The sequence below is a fragment of the Gallinula chloropus genome (genome assembly GCF_964237585.1).
Source record: "Gallinula chloropus genome assembly, chromosome: 6".
NCBI lineage: Eukaryota > Metazoa > Chordata > Aves > Gruiformes > Rallidae > Gallinula > Gallinula chloropus.
Genome location: NC_140091.1, coordinates 12,594,383 through 12,612,386, shown reverse-complemented (window position 1 = coordinate 12,612,386; position 18,004 = coordinate 12,594,383). Strand labels below are relative to the sequence as shown.

The window sequence follows — 18,004 nt, the reverse complement described above, 5'->3', positions numbered from 1 at the left end:
GGGAAGAATTCCACGGAGTTTTAGCAGAAGCAAGACTGAAATCTTTGAATAATAGTATTTAATTCATAGCATTTTCTGACCTTCTGTACCTCTTCCTAGCTCTGCAAAGCAGCATGTGGGAACAGCCCTAGTCAGCCAAGGCTATGTCTTTGTTGAGAGAACACATGCAGAGTAAGTTACAAGAATGTCTGCCAATACAAGACCTTTAGGTGATGCACAACAAGAAGTGATGGATTATAATAAAGAAAAAAAAAGGTTGAGGCTGTCTTCCCTGACAGAGTCTCAATATCACTTGATGGATTATTTGTCAGGGTTCACCATTTGTGAGCCATGTATATAGCTTAAGGTACAACATTGTGGCAGGAATATTTGTATTTCAGTGTCTAATCAGAATGGCATGGCTTGTACACCTTCACTCTGAAAGCTGTGCAGTGCAGCTTTTACTGCAGCTTTATTATCTATAATAACAGGATTCACCACTTGCAGTTCTTTTTTCCAACTTTCCTAATTCAAATGAGAACAGGATTGTCTTTATTTTCACCCTTTGAAAGGAAAGGGAAAAATATTTACTCATCCATAGAAAGCAAAGCATGCTGAGGTAATTCAGACTTCAGTTGTGTAATGTTAAAACTGAAAGAAGACCTTCATTTTCTTCAGAGATCATACCTACATTTCTGTACCCTGTTGCTCATATCTCACTACTGCAATACAGAAAATAATTGAAACTTTTTTCTATCTGTATTTTCGTATTTATAATTTTTGTTCTTGCTCTTTAAACTTTCCAAATTATAGGCAAAAGCCAACCTTGGCACACATTGAATCCCCTTACAGTCTACAGAATTTCAGAGGACCTACCATTTTCATCTACCAGGTTAAATCACACCACAAGTGATTTTGTAACAACTCAATGTCCAAGGAAACTGTTGATCAGCATTCATAATGAGGTTAAGACTGAGCTGGCAGTCTAAAGACTACTTCTACGTTTGCTCTTAAAGGTGATCTTTCCTGGTACATGGCAAGATTTTTCTTGCTCTTCCCAAACTGTTCTTGTTTCTCAGGATTGTGATAGACTTCATACTCCAAAACTATCAATCAGATACTTTATACAAGCACAGCATTTCTATTCAAATGTATTTTAAATCATTGTATTTGTTGGTTGTCTTCTGCAGTCAGGCAAGGATTTTATTTTTCTTTACACTAAAATACGATGGGATTACATGAACACGCAAAGAGAAATCTGAGGTGTGCTATCATGATTCTTCTCCCCACTGCAGAAATTCATGTATTTGATTTGTAAACAGCATATATTTTTAATATTATGTCATATAATAGATACCAAAAGGACTATATAATACAAAATATATACCAAATATTTTAAAGGCATAATAAATTAATGAACTTTGCATAAGTAGTTGGTGCTGGTATGATGAACACACTGCTTCCCTAAGGACCTGAGGGTGCCTATTTAGCACTCTTCAGTGCCTGTATTTGCACATCCCATTGAAGTTTAGTAGAGATCAAAATACTGCATAGCCCTGCTCTACACATCAAATACCACACTTAAAGAATTAACCTGCCCTAAGTCACCAGAGATGTCATAAACCACATGAGGTTCAACATGCTCCAAAAATTAGGTCATTTATTTAATTTAGAGTGAGATGTCAGACAGCGTCTCAGACATAGTCAATGACACTCTGACAGAACCTGAAAGCCAAAATCAAAAGCGTGGTCTTGAAAAGCCTTGTTCAGCCACCATCTAAATCTGTGCTTAAGGACTGCTCTTTCTGTGTGCCAGACTATGATCTGACAGGGGCTAAATCTGGCAGCCTCACAGGACATCTACCATTGCCACATATGATGAAGTTGGGGGGGTTACAAAGCTCAGTAAAACAGATTAGAAGCTCTTTGGAAAGTTACAAGGTAATACTCTAATCTCCAAAGTATGTGCTTCCACAGCTTCTGGAGCAGGAACTCAATATATACACACTGTTTCCATGGAAGATCCCCAAGTCAAGACCACAAATTGCATTCTCCTTCGTTATCTTTTATCTGGGCTAAACCACCCTCCACCATGATCCTGTCTAAGTAGAAGGGCCAGACTGAAAGTGCACATAAGTATGTTTTTGTTGGGCAGCTCTGCACAACAGAACAGGCTTCTCTAAACCATTGCAGGTGCATAACTCTCCCAATCCACTGTATGTAACTTCAGTGTCATATAGAACAAGGCCTGAAATTTCACTTCCAAACCATGCATGAAAGTCAGGTATCTCAAGTGATTTCTTGTGCACCTATAGCAAGGTTGAGTCCCCTCGGTTTTCAGCACTTCAGCACTTCTCAAACTCCCTCCTGAAATTCCTTGCTGGACACTCAAGGTCAAAATGGTTTGAAATTTTTGCTTCCCCATCCCCTTATGTCGTAAGGAATTAATACTCCTGTACTTTAAGGCAGGAGTCTCCATTTAATGCTTCTATGGGACTTGGAGATCCTCAGAAGCAAGGTGATATGTAAGTACAAAGTATTATTATTTAATGAGTTGAGGGAAAGTACCTCTTGTTTCAGAAAATGGGAAGGTTATATGTGTGTAAAATATAAAAACAGACACGTGAAACTATATTTGAAGGAGAAGAAATGAAATTGTTGAGTATTTCAATTCCTATCATTGAAAAAGAAAAATAGCCCGATTAGAAAAGTGCAATTTAGTCACCTACCACATTTAAAAGCTTCTCTGTAGTATATTTTACCTACTGCTTCAATGTATCACTTGTGTCTTTCACTGGATAATTGTTACCATTTTAATGAATATTTGCCCAAATGGCACTAGTTTGCTATTATCAGATTATTAAAAAATTCATCTTCACAAGTTTTAGCAAGGAAGGACAGCATTAATTACACAGTACAGACATCCACACAGTGAATGTAAACCATTGCTACCTATAGCACAATACTGTGGTTCCTTACTACTAGTTTTATACCCTGTTGAGGCTAAGATATTAGCTTTAATCTTTCACGATGAATTTAACTTTGCCTTCCAGCTTCAGCATTAATTTTTTACAGTTTTGTTTCAAGTCTTGTCTAAATAAGATGCAACTACAGCACATTTCTTCTTTTGTGACTTAATGTTGTCATTTGAAAGGAAAATGTAAGAGTAATTACTGATGTAATAAAACATGAACATACTATAGACAACTCTATGGAATTTTAATTAGGAAATGTAGGTTCACAAAATATCCCCTGTCCTCCTTTCAGTGAGCTGTCACCCACACCACATCTTATTTTCATGAATTTAATACTTTGAACACTTTCTGTCAACTTTGTCTTCGTATTTCACAAGCATAAACATAAAGCAAATCATGATGCTGCTAAATAAGAGCTTGAAATGCAATCTTCTTATAGAAATATGTATGTCTAACACAGCTTCTCTTTTTATTGATTGCTCTGTGCAAAAATATGAAGGCATAAATACTAGGAGAGTTGATTCGTTTTAATTTCTTTGCACTTAGACATGGCCTCAGTCTAAAGAAGGATCTAACCAGACTCTGACAGTTAAAGATTAACAGTCCTGCCATACCAGCAGGCTTGACAAAGGAGCTTAACTTAATCCTTAAGGCAGTATAAGATGTCTTATGTGTATTACTGCGTAGGAGCACAACTTTAATAAACACAGTGTAATGTAATGTTTTACTGATGTAAAGTATGGGATACAAAACAACAAAAAAATTTGACAGATCTATTTGTTTTCCAAGGGAAACAAAAATGAACTAGAAAATTTACCTTTTTTTAAAGATTACATTTATTTTGAAGTGCAAAGTCTCAGCATTTTGCAGAGTGGTACACAAAACAGCAGTTCCAGCAAAAAAGACAAGAAGATGCAACATCATCATCCACGATCAAGAGGCAACGAGACTATGTTTTCAGTAAACTGGCTTACACACTGCTCTGCTATAGGTGGTTTTACCTCTGATCTCAGTCACAAGGTTTTCATGCACTTCCCATGAGCACTATGCTCAATTCGAAAGAGTCTTGAGAACTTAAGTAACTGTTAGTCCTTGGACTTAGCATGACATGGCTGAAATCAACTCTTGCAGCTTCAAGAGGAATTAATCTTTTTTTATTTGCTATAGACCATGAAAATTCACCATTATATCCAAAAGTTCAAACGTTAGGACACTAACTGTCATGTTAAACCAATTTTTTTTCATATTATGCACTACAAATAGGATATGTCAACTTCATAACACACTGAAAAATATCCCTAGGAAGTGGCATAATTATAAAAAATCATTTCTGAGAAACTTTAATAAAGCTGATGCATCTTATCATCAATCAATTCATTCTATATGTGTCTGAGAGCACTGATACAAGCATAATAGTTTATGCTAAACTCGGGCAGAACCATTTCTAAGGTTCTCCTAATGCTACGGTTTCACTGTATTCCATCAATATGAAACCTCAAAGGGAGGTTTGCAGGGCCTGTGAATTATCTCAAGCCTAGATTTGATCTGAAGATACAGGTTATAGGTATCTGTATAGGATAAGATGCTGTTCCATCTTGAGAGCAGTGAGGGCTCTGATGGAACGACCGAGAGCGAGCCAGCTGCACCTCCTACTGAAGCCCAGGAAGCTGCACATTCAGTGTCTTTCCTGAGAGCAGAAACATGATCCCTACACTTGCAAGTGGGTAACAAGCTGTTCAATGTTTCAAATCAGCACAGCTGGGAGTGAAAGGTGATTCTAAAGCCTCATTTCACTTTCCAGGCCAAAATGTCCACAGGCATAATTAAAGAGACCCTGAAAGCTGTTCTGTATTGCACAAATTGCTGCAGATCAAAAGGGATCACTGTGCTGGAAGAAATCAGACACATTAATACCAGAGATACCCTCCTGGCCCCTATATCCCTCCTCCACATCTAGCAGCCGCACAAAGTACCTCATTTATGCCCTTAAACCATCAGGGATACACCAACACTACTCCTGAGAAAGAATATTCAGCAAGATTTATAACTAGGTTCATTGCTTCTTTGCACTGCTACCGAGATGTAAAGCAGATAGAGTGAAAGGGAAGAATTTAGCTCTAGTTTGGAGTCTACTTGTAAAAAATCCAGAGGTTTTAGCGATTAATAAAAATTAAAAGATTAATCAAAATTAAATATGTTGATATGACAATTTTATATGGAAAGAGTAACATTAAGGCTAAGCAGCCTTATGTTAGACAGTGAAGATATTACTAAATATGCTACTAGCAAAAATTTACTAGCCAGAATTAACATTGACATCAACATTTCCAAAGAAATATACACAGTAAGAATACCAGAAAACACAAATGAGAACACAATCATTACAAATAAAATAAGCTGTGTATACAGGAATAGCCATGTTACAAGCACAAAACCCCTTAGCTTCACTCTCAAACATGGTTTTCTAAAACAAAGCCATTAAAATCTTTAATAATTATGTTTCCAGTGAAAACAGCTGATTTTGTCATAAATGGTGACTTCAGTTCCTAAATCATGCTCTGTGAGCTTAATTTAGGGTCTCATTTCAAACTTTGAAAACCTGATCTACAACATCATCTATCATATTAGGCTGCCGTACAAAAGAGAAATGCTGAAAAACACTCTTTTCTTAAGTGTACTAAACACATGGCAAAAGTACTGTGAGGTATGTTAAGACTTTTGCCTGAACACTAGGAAGTGTATAATTGTACAAGAAATCTGTCAGTTGTAGTAATATTCACCAATTGTATTAGATAGGAAATTCTTAGTAGTGTGGCAGAGGACTGAAAACATTCCTCTGGAGCAAGGTAAGGAAACCATTAGGATAGGGACCAGCAGGTTTTTGCAGGGAGATGCAAGGAAATACTGACAATGCTCTAGAGTACTACCAACCATAAGCAAGCTCTGCCTGTGCATCAAGATTGTAGGACACAGAGAAGCTCTGTGGTGTAAGCTACACATCCACACTAAATATGCTGCTAAGCCCAAGATAATAAACCCTGCCTCTCAGTCAAGCTTATTAGTTCTGGCTTAGCAACATGCTAACTGCAGCTACTCAGCTGCCAGAGCAGAGCCAGTGCATCTCCAACCAGCTCAAGGGAGGGCAGAGCATGCTCTCGTTGCTGGCAAAATCCCATATAGACATATGCTTAGACATCATGTCAGCTGGCACTCGGCAAGAGGGGGAAACCCTTACTGAAGTGCTGGTTATTATGTATAGTCCCATTCACGTCTGAGGTAGTTCTTGTGGATAATGTGAGCAGTATTATAACAAACTGTCTCACTCTTCATAAGGCTCATGAATCACTACTAAAAACAGAAAGAAATCCAGAGCAGTGTTACAAAGAGAATGCATAATTAGATGGAAATAGCAGTGGCTTTGCCACACATTTTTAATTTGTAAAATGTACTTTGGACACTCATCGATAATATCAATAATAACACTTAGATACCATAAAATTAAGACAGAAATTATGTAAATTAAAAAAAAAGAGCTTTGCTATGTTTTGTTTTTAAAAAGAGTTCACCTACAATTGTGCAAGCACAGGCAGATGAGCTGAGGAAGGGCAGACAATATTAACTCTGCATCACACTGGCAGCTGCCATCAGACCACTGGCTGTATTTTGAGGTTTTATTTTCCTATTTTACTGTCAACCAATATGCTGAGATGTGTAAAACTAACCCTTTTACAGTAGCTTTAGGAATATAATGGACAGCAACAAAATTTAGGACTACATTTGTCGTTATTCTAATCTCCAGGGATGAAATTTAGCCAAGTGTCTGAAGGACAGACCCAAAGATGCCAGATCGAAAGCCAGAGCAGAGCAGGGAAGGCACAGCACAGGTTGTGCAACAGCACACAGCCCCTGTGAGACTCTGCTCTGCGTGAATACCAAGGATAAGGTTGGGGGAGCACTGTTTTTGTGCATTTGGCCCAAAGGCCTTCTTGTAAGGACTACGGCCATGTCTTGGAAATCATAATGTTTTCTAAGCATGTCTTTGCTGTGGCCAAATGTTCAATTTCTGCAAATGCAAGGCGTACATAGTTTGGATGGTTGAAGTTAAAAGAACAACTAGTATTTCAAATGCAGTTTCAGTTCCTGGCACTGCACTTGAGAACTGTCCAGATATCTTTTGGGCATGTCTGTACCACCATTCCCTGGGCACCCCGTGCAGCTTCAGTCTATTCTGACCCTGTCGCAGAAAGCACAGTGCAGAGAGCCAGCCCAGCTCCAGGAGAAATACACCTGCCAAAGGTCAGGATTTACTTGTTCAGATACAGTGTGACTATTCTGCTTTCAAACTCAAGCTAACAAGCGTGTCTCAAACTACAGTGGGTACACTTACTGACCCAGCCTCCACTAGCTCTGGGATCTCTGCATCCCACTTTATTAGCCTGGAACCTCCTGCTACCTTCCTGTCAGTTGCCTCGATTATGTACTTCCTCAGATGTTTATGTTTCATACAAGTCACAAGGGTGAATTTCATTGAAACAGAATAAAAATATCTATCCACAGAGAGTGCAATGCAGGAGAGAAAGTTTAGAAGGTAATGAGCCTGACTGTAACTCACATCACTATCTACAAAACATGGCCTGGTGTCTCAAGCTGGGAGAAAAGGTTTTAACCTCATGCAGGCAGACTAGTAAGTAGCATGTACTTGGTGATGAATGCAGTGTCTAGAAGTCCATATATCTCAGCAAGCTATTTCTTAAGCATAACAATATTCCTTTAACTTTCCTGTGCACAAAGCTTGATATAGATGTACATTTGCACAAACTTGCAGTGTTGAATTTTTCTTTTCCTTAGAGATAACTCTTAGACCAATGCTCTGCTGAGGGTTATTACATCTACTTTTATGACCTGTTATAGCCAAGGGCAAGATATATTCTAATTTAATACTGTCCAACAGTGGAAAATTTACAGAATATTTGATTTCTGCAATATTAACATCATGCCAATATCTGAGGAAGCTAGTAATGTACTAAAATCAAACTAGAATATTTTCTAAACAAAAATGCATACTCCAAATATAATGACTGTTTACTGAAAACCATCTTCCTTTTTTTCCAGGTTTTTTTCTTACTAAGCTATCTGTTCTTTAATGGAAATTTTTCTACAGCTGCAATGAATTCTTACCACGTTGTATTCAACAATAAAGTATGAATTTATATATTCTTGTTCTGTTACTTACAACAGCCCAGATTATTAAATCTGAATTAAGAAGACCTGATCTATACTGCCTATATACCATATAAACCCATTACTGTTCCCTTTTCTTGGACAAACATTTTGTACTAGTTCACTAGTCATTGTGAAAAAATACTCTAGGAATATCAGTTTGCCCCCTACATATTTTAAAATAATCCAATCTTATTCTGCAGTTTTCTTACAACATTTTGGTGAGAATCTAGTATTTACTACTGCATTTAATATACACATCGAATCTGAACACAGTCCAGGCACTAACAGTATTACTAGATCTGCCTTTGTGGAATATTCTCTATAGGAATGTGTACGTGTTTCTAGGTGCCCCACTCTTTCATAAAATATTATCAAGAGGTGTTATACCTCAGAGGTCCACTTCTCCATCTGTACTTTGGACTTCTGTTGCAAACAGACTCTCTGAAGCCACATTTCAGCTTTGACTTGTCCCATCACTACCTATGTGATTCTTATTCTTTTGGATATTTTCAGAATGACAATGGAGAACAATTAATAGCAGTTTCTGAACAAAAAATATTTGCTTTTCCAGCTGACTGCAAACTTCAGTAATTAACCTGGTATTAATGCTTTAAGCTTAAAGTATTACAGCAAGAGAATAATGGAGATTGCTTAGAGATAAGTTAGGTGAAGCATCATGATGCTTCATCTCACCTTCAAAGTAGCTTTTGTGCTGTCACATCTGCTTATATCAGCACCAAACGACTGCTGATTTGATCATAATTGCCCTAATTAGAAGTTCAATTAATACACTGAGTTCTTCATATCAATGCCACCTCAGCATCAAGGATATGCATACAGAGCCTTACTGCACAATACAGGTTAAACTGATAAGGAAGGTCACAGGGAAAAGGAAACTACCTGCAGTCTATTGTTCTGAGGCTATCACATAGTTAGGATGACACTCAATATCCACTTATGCCCCAGGACAAGCAGAAAGGGAGAACTTAGGGAACTCTATTGAGAGATATCCATCAGCTGTGAACAAAAATTACATTTCCTGTCATTGAAAATCTCATTTAGTTCAGACTTGCTTCCACTAAGGATTAAAACCCTTCAAAAGAACACTTTGTCTTCACAGGAAGATGAAAATAGCCTAAAACGCTCACAGTGAAAGACTGTGTGCAAAAAAGTGCATAATATGGTAACTTTAAATGGTTATCAAATATAATATACTTCAGCACATACTAGAAATATAAATGTGGCCATTGAAACTAATGATGAAAATGAAAAGGAAAAAAAAATATTAAGGAGTTTTGCATGAGAGAGGCAAATCTCACTAGCAGACAAAGTGTCACCAGTTCCCTGCCTGGAAGCATTTTGCATATCCATCGAATGAAGGATTTTCATGTTCACAAAAGAAGATAGGGAAGCAGACAAGGGAAACAGACAGCACCCACTTATTAAAACATGATGCATAGGACATTCCTAAAATAAGACAGAGCATCTTTACTTATTCAGGATAAAGGCTATAACCCAGAATCAATCAAGAAACAGAAGCACAAAATAAATACAAACATCATCATGCTTCTACAATTTTTCTTCTAAAAAGAAAAAAACCAAAAAACATTTGGTTTAGCCAGTTGTAAAAACAAGATCATGTATGATGACCAATTACATGATATCAGCTATTGCTGTGAGATATGGCTCTTTTAAAATGTGAGAAAATTAAAACACAGTTCTGCAATAACTGTCTTGACCTGACTATCCACCTACTATTTATGTTCCTACTGAAATCTGAAATCAATCATCAAGGTTTTTGTGATACAGTCTCTGGAATAATCTTTCTGCCTCAGTTTCTATGAAAGAATAAAGCTACATCAAAAATGTCACAAATTACATAGGGCAAGATCTTCACCTGATATAAACTCCAGTACTTTCTCTGTTTTCAGTAGAACAGCAATGATTTACTCTCCTTTATCTTCTCAATAACCAGGAAATCATAGAATTGGAAGGGTCCTTTAAAGGTCACCTAGTCCAACCCCCCTGCAGTAAGCAGGGACACCTTTAACTAGATCAGGTTGCTCAGAGCTTCATCAAGCCTGTCCTTGAATATCTACAGAGATGGGGACTCCACCACCTCCCTGGGCAACTTGTCCAGTGTCTCAATAAGTGATCAGCACACAGCTAGTTTGTGGATGGGTAGGTTTTTGTGCATCATGTTACATGAATGAACAGAGTAACTCCACATGATAAACGCATACCAAACATCTTTCAACTTTCAGGGACATCTGAATATGTAATGACCTCTGTAATGGTTTTAGGCATTTCTTTTAAGCAACAGGTTGTAAACCTCTGCCTGGAGTTGCTACCTCTACAAATTTGATTTCATCTTTAACAACAGTTATTTTAGAAAGAATTAGGCAATTGTGATAACTAAAATATTACTGTGTTTTATTATCCTGACAGATAATATTTGTGTTCTCTCTCAGGCAGACACTGGAGTCAGAATTCTCTAAAAAATTTGTCCAACTAAAGAACATGATCTTCATAAATTAAATTAATAAAATGCACAGCTATAAGTAAACATTTGAAACTATTTCAAGATATTCTAAGTAGACACAGTGCCAAAATCTAGGACTACTGCAAAGTTCTTTGCAAAGGCACCAAACAACCTGGAAAACAGGGAAATGTACCGTCATTTCCCACCATCATTGGGCCCTCTGGATTACAGGCAAGGTATTAGCATCTAGTACACACAGAAGCTGCTACAAATTTTAGACAAGGGTCACCAAAATGAATGAATCCAGTACTAGGATCTCTTAGGCTCTAATAGCACACTGCTGCAGCAGCTCAAAAGCAAGAAAGTATAAAGCACAAGAGTGTCAAAACTCAAATACTGGGTAAATCTAGTAAAACAATTGTCTCTTCGTTGTGTATGTGGATATTCAGTTACATTTTCCAATTGCCATGGTCCTCATTTTTTATTTTACTCTGTCAACTGTCCGATGGTGTAAAGGTATAAAGGTAACTACAGCACCTCGAAATACAAAACAAGCCAAGAAACTGACAAAACACTGAACAAGGGGCTGTTTGGCCTCACATCTGGCCTAGATCTCCAACAAACAGAAGTGTCCCCAACAAGGTTATTCTAGAATAAAGTCTCCCCCTTGTGGATCTCTCACATAATAAAAGCTCAATCAAATACTTAATTGCATAATAAAGGATGTGTTCTTTTCCACTAAGAATGTGAGAGGTAAATAGGAACATGTAATGAAATCATGTTACATGATTTACTTCAACTCAGTGGATTCATTGCCATCTCAGGTAAGACAAGCTCTTTCTTTGTAAGATAGCTTATGATTCAGTGATAAACTGATTTTAAAGACACTAAAATCCTCAGAATAATTTAATTCCTTCCAATCTCCAGGTAAATTAGTTATGAAGCTTGGTTTAGTGACACACACCCCCTAAACTATTCAGCCTGAAACCACCAATAGTTCAACTATTTAGGTAAAAATTCAGATTCCAAACTCTTTCTATCTAATACTCATCAGAAAGAATATAGATCATGGCAAGATTCCCCTCCTATTTTAAGTGTACAAAGTTTGCTATCCTGGAAAAAATAGTTTCAACCCAGAACACCTTGGTGCATCTCAAAGATTAGGGAGCTTTAGCACTATTCGCAGAATGACTCCTCCTCAAACACTTCATTAACTACACTATTCTCTGATCTGCATTAATTTAAAGGGATCACAAAGATTTCTCTGCATATGATAATTTACATTATCATAAATTAAGAAATCATTGTGATCGCTTAAATTATCCTGTTGATCTCAATGCTCTCTTAAGGTTCTAAGAAATCATACATTTTGTCTGCAAGGTTGATTTTGATATGGGGCTGGGGTTTTTTTTATTATTTTCTAAGACCCAGAATCCTTGATGGATTGAAATATTATTCAGTTACATACGTGACAAACTCATACTTTATTTGCAGTACCAACTGTTGAGTCAATACTGGGTAAAAACCTTTTTAACTATCCAGAGACATGTTCTCACATCCATTTCAGAATAGTAATATAATGGTTAAATATTAATTTCTTGCAAGTTCTGGAATAGTGCTGGGTTTCCTACTTTCATTAACAGTCTCTTATTTGTATGCAGTAATTGCTTTAAAAATATTAGCATTGTAATTTCTTGCTAGCACACTGATAAATCAACAGAAAGTCTTATCCCCACAGCTCCCCATGGAAAAGCATAATTCTGCTTCCCTCGACGCCAGTGACAAAGCCTCTTTAATTTCAGGATTACACTCAAAGAATTCATGAAAGATGTTAGTTTGACAGTCTGGGACACTTGTCCTTTCTAATTGCAGAACAGATGCAATAGCTAAGCAGTGCTACACTCTGCCAATGTGCCTTTGTAGGAAGCAACAGCTCCTCAAAGTAGAAGAGTAACTGCTACTTCTCCATTTCGGTCCTTGACTTTTCAATAGCAACTATCAGCAAGCCATGTTTTCTGTTCCAAACGTGAGAGGTTTTAGGATATAAACATCTGGCTATTAGGAACAAAAAAAGTTATCATTCATTCATTTCAAACATCCATCAACAAAGACTGCCAACTGCTGCTGGTCTGGGACATGCAGAGGCGAAATGCCAAGAACCAATCTGTGAATCCACTGCATTTTTGAGTTTTCTTGCTTTAAGAGCTTAGTTCAACAAAAATGAAGTTTGCACTATTAAGCTGTGAAAGGCTGCTAAAGCTAGGAGCACGGGTTCTGATCGGCTGCTTGATTCAGGGGAAAAAAACCCCAACAAAACACTAAGAAACAAAACATCACAAATCTGACCAAGTGACAAGAGACTCCCACAAAAAGGCTCTTCAACCCAGTAAAAGGAATATAATATATTTTAGCTGTATTCTCAGAGACTGCCTGCTTATCTTGACAGGACAGATGAGAAACTACAATTCCTACCAATACAAAATAAAAGGAGGAAAATAATTTGCAATAACAGTATTGCAAGCTATATTTTTAAGCCATTGGTACTATAGTCTCCATACATGATCACCAAGCACTACTAAATGTGTGCATTGCTAGCAGGGATAGACATTTGTAATACATGATATTTCACAATGTGGAAAACTGTTAAATCTTATCCCTGAAAAGAAATGTCTATGCTATCTAACACACATTATACACTGTGTGTGTCAATACTCATATTGTAGTTATGGATTAATAACAACTTTAGTACTTATCATACAGGTTATACCTACATGTGCCTGCTTTCTCTTCAAATGCACTGGAATGGGTATAACACCGCAGACACAAAACCAAGTTTTCCTATTAAAGCAGAATACGGGATCCAGAAACAAAGTCTGTCTAAAGAACAGTTTTAGCTCCTAGATATGAGTGATCCAGACATTTAGGCTACTGCTAACTGACATTCATGCATGAACACATACCAAGGATGAATTTTGTATAATGGTCATTCAGTTTCAGGTCATTCAACGTGACAGTTAATCCCAAAATTCTATATGGGAAAATAAGGAAGCTGTATTGTGAAAAACCTATTGTCCATTGTCATTTCACACTGTCACCTCTGTGCCATCAACACAACATGTACCATTGCTGAAGTCATTCCCTCCTTACCTTTCCAAGCTTGTTGTCCTCATACAACAGGTACCTTTTATCTCCTTCCAGACCTCCCTGTCTTTTCAAGTATCATGTCCTTCTCACAGCTACAGAATTCTGTCTTCCCCTCTTCTTGCAGCTTTCCTAATATTCCTTAAACGTGATTCCCTTCATTTCCTCTCACTTTGGGCTGGATTTCTATGCTGCTTGCTATTCAAGCTGTTCTCTCTGGAATCTCCAGTGTCCCACCCAAAAAAACCCATGTTCTCTGAAAATTTTTCATTGTTTCTCAGTTCTTGCAATCTCTCTTCCTATTCCCATCCTCACCGATCCTGCATCCTTCTTTTCCCAAACCATTAGTGCCCACAATCTTTTGCATACTACATTTTTTATTCTGCAGAAAAGCTATGTATTCTGAGATTGCAAATCCATGTTAAATACATGCACGTTAAAATGCTAAAACCAATATACTATTAAGAGTCAAACCTGAGCCCTTCTCTTCCCCACCATCTCCTTATGGTAAAACAGTGTCCTCACTGCTCTGCACAACACAGTGGCACAGCTCTCTGCATGATCTCATGTGCATTAAAATAAGACAAAGCAAGCTGGGAACACAGGGACTGTACAGTCTTCTTTTTGACCCCAAGAAGTTACGTTGAAAAGTTATTAAACCTTCAGCAGATCATTAGTGTGAGGCATGAGCAATGTGAAATGAAATTCAGAAATGGAACATCTGTGTGTTTTGGGCCATACTGCAATATATTAAAAAGCTATAGGATCAGCTTTCTCCAAAACACTGGGAAACATTAAAATTACCCTGGAAAATGATAAGCATAGAACAGCATTTTGAAGTACATTCTATTAAGGTTTAGTGTTTAGGAGTCAGAAGAAATCTGTTTATGGTGTTACCAGTGTCAGAAGATTATTCACATTTACACCCTAAAAAAAAAATCATACTTTTTCAATCATTACTGCTAACAAAAATCATGTGCATATATGTCTACATCTCATCACAACAGTCATGTTCAAGAAGAACAAAAGAACCACAAGAAAACAGTAGGGAGCCCCATGGCTACACTTGCTTTTTCTATACAGACATTACATTTGAGAATTTCCAGGAGAACCATGTAAGAAAGTAAATAAAGCCTACAAGGGACCATCACGAGCTATTTTTCTGTGTTAAGAGCCCTACAGATAACTCTTGCATAGAAAGCGAAGCCAGAAGGAACAATAAAAATCTCTGTATATCAAAGTCACTAATCTTCACACAGTACCTCTCTAAACTGAGTTCAGTAACTTATTTGACAAGGTATCTTTCAGAAAGATGTTGGTCTGGATGTGAAAACATGAGAAAGTTAAGAATCCTCACTTCCCTTGCTTATTTTTTACTACAATTTTTTACTGCAAGAAGTGTGTGTACTAAACAGTACCTGGGGTTTTGGCAAGGAGTGGTTCAGGCAAATGCAACAAACCCATCACTGCACAAGAAGTAGAGGGACCTGCTTTCTGAGAAAATTACTGAAGCTCAAGTATCTCTTCAGCATGGATGTGTCGCCTTGCTCAGTTTATGTCATTACATCTGTCCTGTGAGATATCAAAGCTTAGTCTGCCTATCTCTGGTAAACGGGTATTACAGTCTGACAATCCAGCCTGGTAATTCCTGTGTCAAGGGGAGGGACATCAATTTGTTCACCATTCAAGAGGTGGCCCCAATTTCAAGAATGGAGACTGTGGTTGACAACTTCTGCTTCCCAGGAGGAGGATGAAAAGGTCATTTGTGCCAGAAATACAGTTCTCTTCAGTTTCCCAAGACAGAAAGAGCTAAGAATGAAAACCTACCTATTGACTTTCTCGTCCAGTAACTAAGCTTCCTTCCTTAACCCTTCCTAACATAATCATAAACATACACTTAAAAGTGTACCTCTACCACCCAACACCAGAAGCAAAACACTTCACCTTCCATCTTCTACTGGGCAAGGGAAAAGAAAGTCAACACTCCAGAAAGGCCTAACCGCTGGCTGGACACCGGTCCCGTTAACCCATGCACTCTAGTCCAGGCACTATGGTCTCAAAGCCACCCCAGACATCAAGACAGACAGGGCACCCTATCCCGCCGGGGACCGACCCGCCGCCGCAGGGCGGGCTGCCCGGAGAGCTTTGCAGCAAGGAGGTCGGACGCCCCCTTGCAAGGACGGGGCCGCACGGGGTCCCCTGTTACCCCAAGGGCCGGGTGAGAGGGGCGACCCCGCGACCGGAGGCTCACCTTGTGCTCCAGGACGCTGATGTAGCCTTCCAGGAGACCGGCCCCGACGGGGAGCGCCGGTCGGTGCTGGCCACGTCCCGGCGGGCGGCTGGGCACCGCCGCCACCTGCTGCTGCCGCCGCCGCGGCTCCGGGTGGCCCCCGCCGCCGCCGCCGCCGATGCCGCCGTACATGAGCAACAAGCTGGTGCACATGGTGGTGAGCGCCAAGCAGACGGCCAGCCCGTGGCGCTGCGGGGGGCAGAGAGAGAGGCGGCTGAGCGCCGCGGGGCTGCGGGCTCCCCCCGCCGCGGGGCCCAGCAGGGCGCAGCGCTCCCCGCCGGCACACTCACGGCGCCCGCAAGTTTCACGCCTCCAGAGACCCAGCAAAAGTGCGAGGAGAGAATTGGGGAACCCCCTCCTGGTCCCTTGCTGGCCCGCTCCGCTGCCTGCCTCCCGCTTTCCCAGCCCTGCTTCCTTGCCTCTTCTCCCCTCTGCGCGCCCGGCTCCCCCGCGCCTCTCACTCCCATGCAGTCGTCCCCCTTCGGGCATCTCATTCGTGCATTTTAACGAGTGTTGGGAACGGTAGCACTTCCCCGCCGCACAGCTGCCTCCAGCCTCGTCCTCTAAGCAGATCGGCTTTCTATGCGCTCCTTAAAGCGCACACACACAATCCCCCCCTCCTCCCTCCTCCCCTAACCACGAGCAACACGAATAAAAGAAAGCAGGCGGAAAGTTCTTCGCCGCCGCCGCTGGGGTTTTGTTCGCCTTCGCGCGATCCCGAAGAGCCCCAGGGATACAGCCCGGGGAAGGCTGAAGCGTGTGCAGGGTGCCCGGGGCAGCCCCGCTCCGCGCCGCTTCTCTCCTCCCCGCCGCCGGAGCCGGGATGAGCAGTGCCAACAATGCACTTACCATCAGGGTCTTCATTTTGTGCGCCTCCCGGCCGCCAGTCCTCCCGCTCCCCGCTAGGCTCGGCATGGCGGGGAAGCCGCAGACATGGCTCGGCCAGGCAAGCGCCGCCGTGGCAGGGATTAGGGGGGAATTACACCCGGCCGGACCCTCGGAGCCTGCCAGAGCCGGGTCCTCGACTGCCCCGCCTGCCTCCGCCCCCGCCTCCGCCTCCTTTTGCCGGCGCAGCGCCGGCTTCAGGGCAGGTGGAAGTTAACTTCTGCCTCCCCCTCGGTCGCGCTGCTCCGCTGACGAGCCCGTTCCTCGGCGGTGCGGGTTGGGGCGGGAGTAGGCGGTGAGCGGCGGGGATCGCCGCGGCGGGCACCGTGCCGCCGGCGGGCGCCGCCTCTCCGGCCCGCGGCGGGCACCGGGCGAGCGGGCAGGGGCTCCCACCCTCGGCCCAGGATTCTATCCCTGGCACCGGGGCACGACCCTCACGTTACGTTATTTGTATTTTTCCCTAGCGTAAAATTCGTCATTCCCCCGCCGCGAGCTGGGTTCCCTGAATCCGGCGGTGTTCGGGGAATACTTCAAATTCACCTTAGCAAAAAAAATTGACGCCCTCAACTCTGGCGCCGCACTTACCACCACCCTCCTTTCCCAAGTCCTAAGAACCAGTATCAAAACCTTCTGACAGAATCTTCTTTCATTTTTAAAAGTAAACCTCACAAGCTTGCTCCCCATGTTATCTTTTGCGTTTCTGAAGACTAACATTTCGTACTCCCCTTTCATAAACAGCCTTCTAAAGTTCGGGTTTTTTTTAATTTCTTTGTGTGTGTGTGTTAATAGTGTAGAGTTCAGTTGTGAAAACTTATCAACAGACCCTGAATTGCAGAGATTTCTTGCTCTGGGAATTCCATGTTTATAAATGTGCCACTGCAAAACAAGCCATTTTAAGGTTGATTTCTTATGAAGTTATTAAACTGACAGCATAGCATTTATATAAAAAAAAATCTCCTAATCATAAAGATATTTTTCTTGAAATTACTCATGGAAATAATAGTTCTAATATATGGCTTTACATCAAAC

General features: G+C 40.5%; 1 protein-coding gene across 1 annotated transcript in view; it reads right to left on the bottom strand.

The window, feature by feature from the left end:
• The window catches only part of ST6GALNAC5 (ST6 N-acetylgalactosaminide alpha-2,6-sialyltransferase 5), a gene marked incomplete at both ends in the record, with an annotated part of 67,412 nt that extends 50,407 nt beyond the window's left edge, over nt 1-17,005 (bottom strand). Inside the window, 2 exons of the mRNA XM_084265877.1 lie at nt 16,052-16,279; nt 16,940-17,005. Of these exons, the coding sequence (XP_084122003.1) occupies nt 16,052-16,279; nt 16,940-17,005 (294 nt within the window). The remainder of the gene's footprint in view (nt 1-16,051; nt 16,280-16,939) is intronic.
• Between the last annotated feature and the right edge of the window lie 999 nt (nt 17,006-18,004).